Raw genomic sequence first — 3,275 nt, forward strand, 5'->3', positions numbered from 1 at the left:
GGAAAGGTTTTTATGATTCGTCGAGTTTCTGGAAGCCAGTTTGACGTCTTCACTCTTCTGAGTCTTCTCGGTTGTGTCTTTGGTTCAACGCGGGTCATACGCCACTCTCACAATCCAGGAAGCAATTGCCAACTCTACACTGCGTTCGAAGAGAGGTCTTCAAAACGTAAGCGTTCATTTTTAATTTTTAATTTTACCGCTGGTTTTCGTAAATAAAATTTATTTAATTTATTGCCCTTAGTTTTGGAGCATTTTTATTATACTTAAAGAAAAATATCCGAGCTTTTTTCAAAATTGAATATTCTATTTTGTACTAAATTCAGTTGCTTTGTATTTCTTAAAATAATTTTAAATTGTTGAAAATTTTACCTGCATAGTTAAGAGTTGATTAAAAGTTAATAAATTTGTTAACAACCTTTTTATAAAAGGTGATTAGCCATGAAGTTAAAGTATTAGCCTTTTTCAATTTTGAGTAATATTTATTTGATTGGTTTGAAAAATTCCGAATTTTTAGCAATAAAATCGTATTGGATTTTATTTGAAAAATTGGTAATTTTTAGAAATAAAAAGATATAAAAAAATCATTATTTAATTTGGTTTTGAAAAACTCGAAATTTTAAGCAGTAAATTAAACCATAATTCGATTGGTATGGAAAAAAATCAATTTTAAGCAATAAAATAAATCATAGTTAAATTTAGTCCGGAACAAAAAAACGATTTAAAGCAATAAAATTCGATTTCGAATTTAAAAATTTAAATTATAGTTCATTAATTTCATGATTCAAAACTTTCCAATTGGTCCCTTACCAGACATAAGTGGTTCCAATTCGTCGGGGGAACAATCCAGCATTTGATAAATACACTATTTTTATTTGAATTCTAAACCGAAACAATAAAAAATAATTATTTTCTCAAAATGAACAATTCCTTAGATGATATTCTTAATATCCAACGATCTTTGTACTAACTATGACTTTGAGCTAACGGTTAGCGAGTTATAAAACCAAATCTGTGGTTAAAACCAGTTTAGGAAATTTTATGCCGTAACTCGAGAGCCACGCCAGGCGATAAATCTTCCAGAAGAAAAATATACATACAAGTATCCCGGGAATCCTCGCCCTCCAAATTTATCGATTTTATAGGTAGAACCAGAATAAGTTAGCCTTGAATAACTCCCCGATCGGTTTCGGCTGGTGCACGTTTCATTATTATGCAACCCACGGAAATTCCGTCGTGAAAAACAACTTAAACTCGAGGAAACCGTAAAAACATTCTAATATTTTCCCATTTTTACAGAACGATAAAAAATGTGGATGTCCTTCGTGATTGCGGGACTCTGTCTGGGTATGGCCACGGCGGATGAAGCCACCACTACATCCTCCTCCATCACCACCACCAACACCACCACCGCGGCGCCGTTGAGGACGGTGGCACCCGAATTACCTAATTACGCCGTAAATGCCAGTAACCAGTTGGCTTTCTCGCTATACCAGGCTTTGTTGCCGTTGGAAGACAAGAACTTGGTCATGTCCCCATTGAGTTTGTCCTCCGCCTTGGCTATGTTGTATTTGGGCTCCAGGAGCGTGTCGGAGGCCGAGTTGGCGGACGCTTTGCAATACAAGAGATACGGGTTGGGACAAACTAGCGTTCACGCCGGCTTCCGGAGTTTATTGGACAAGTTTCGCAGCTCCGGGCGCGCGGAAGCCTACACTTTGGAAATCGTTAATTTGGTTTTGGTGCAGAATGGCTATTCCGTCGTCCGGGATTATCAAACGTTGTTGAGCGATTTCTATCAAGCTCGCATCCAGAACGTCGACTTTGTCAAAGAGGGTGAAGCCACCATGAATAAAGTCAACGAATTTGTGGCTCATACCACCAGAAACCAAATTTCTAGGGTGCTAGCCGAACCTTTGCAAGCCAACACCAGAGCCTTCCTCATGAACGCCGTTTATTATAAGGTAATTCTTAGGGCAGGTTTCCATTAAGTAAAAAACGGCACGACCTTAAACGTAGACGCCCAAAATACCCGTTAGGCCTAGTACAATTTTTACGCGTCGACGCTATAATCCGTGGCATTTTGGTCCTAGTTAAACCAGCCTTTAACGTATTAGTTACCAAGGCTGATAACTAACGCAAAGTTTTTCAATTTACTAGGGTGAATGGAGAACCAAGTTTGACCAACGATTTACCAAAGCCTCAACTTTCTACGAATCCGGAGTGCGACCCAGAAGCGTCCCGACCATGAACATTAAATCCAAATTCCCGTACGCGATTTTGAAGGACTTAAACGCCACCGCAATCGAATTACCCTACCAAGGAGGCGACTTTAGTATGGTCATCTTGCTACCAAATGCCCGCGACGGCTTGAAAGACTTGGAATCTTCGATCATCGGAGAGCCCGCTTTGCTGGATTCCATTCCATTCGAAGAGAAGATCGTGGACGTCAGTATGCCACGGTAGGAAGCCCTTAATCCAACAACCAGCGTGTCTTCTCTGAAATGTTAACGATTTTTGTTTGCTTAGATTCAACTTGGAAAGCGACCTCGACGTCATTCCTCTGTTGAAGAAGCTGGGAGCCGTGTCTCCCTTCGACGAAGCCAAAGCTGACCTGTCCGGTATCAGCGGTCATCGGGATCTGTTCGTGACCAAGGCCATTCACGAAGCGGTTTTGAAGGTTGACGAAGAAGGCAGCGAAGCTTCGGCCTTCTCCGGAATCGCCACTGGAATTCGCATCGGAGGACCCCCGGCTCCCCTCTTCACCGCCGACCATCCGTTCTTCTTTTACATCCAGGACAAGTCAACGGGCACCATCCTCTTCATGGGCAGAATCAACAACCCTTAAGGTCCATATTTATCCCGAAGCCTAAGGCGCGTTGTATCAAAACTCGCTTCATTAGTTTCATCTTCGTAATTATAAAATTTCTATTTTGAGAAATTTACTGTATCTTGACCGGTCGGTCGTCGTTACCTACCATTTTATTTAATAAAAGTTTTTAATAACCAAGCTTTGGTTCTCCTATAAATTTACAAGTACAATTAAAGGTCGTGTCTAAATAAGTCTTCGGGTTTTACTCTTAATTGGGAGATCAGCTAGACAACTAGAAAGTCAAATAAGAAAGTGGTTGCTTAACAAAGTTGAGGTTGGGTCCCGGGTCCGTTGGGTCCTGGACCTGGATGTATATTGGTATACGCGTCGCTTCTCTCGAGTCGATAGGACCGAAATCGAACTACACGCATCTTGGCTTACCTAACAAATCTTTCTGACGATAATATGT

The 3,275-nt window shown here is 40.5% G+C and overlaps 1 protein-coding gene across 1 annotated transcript; it reads left to right on the forward strand.

Moving 5' to 3' along the window:
* The first annotated feature begins 1,296 nt into the window (after positions 1–1,296).
* Positions 1,297–3,004, forward strand: LOC149923597 (intracellular coagulation inhibitor 1-like). Its single transcript, XM_090161947.1, has 3 exons — positions 1,297–1,958; positions 2,155–2,456; positions 2,524–3,004. Exons 1-3 carry the CDS (start codon positions 1,308–1,310, stop codon positions 2,840–2,842), a joined length of 1,272 nt encoding a protein of 423 aa, XP_090018073.1. The 5' UTR covers positions 1,297–1,307; the 3' UTR covers positions 2,843–3,004.
* The last annotated feature ends 271 nt before the right edge of the window (positions 3,005–3,275 follow it).

Source organism: Leiobunum rupestre, chromosome 10, assembly GCF_980474605.1.
Source record: "Leiobunum rupestre chromosome 10, qqLeiRupe1.1.hap1, whole genome shotgun sequence".
NCBI lineage: Eukaryota > Metazoa > Arthropoda > Arachnida > Opiliones > Sclerosomatidae > Leiobunum > Leiobunum rupestre.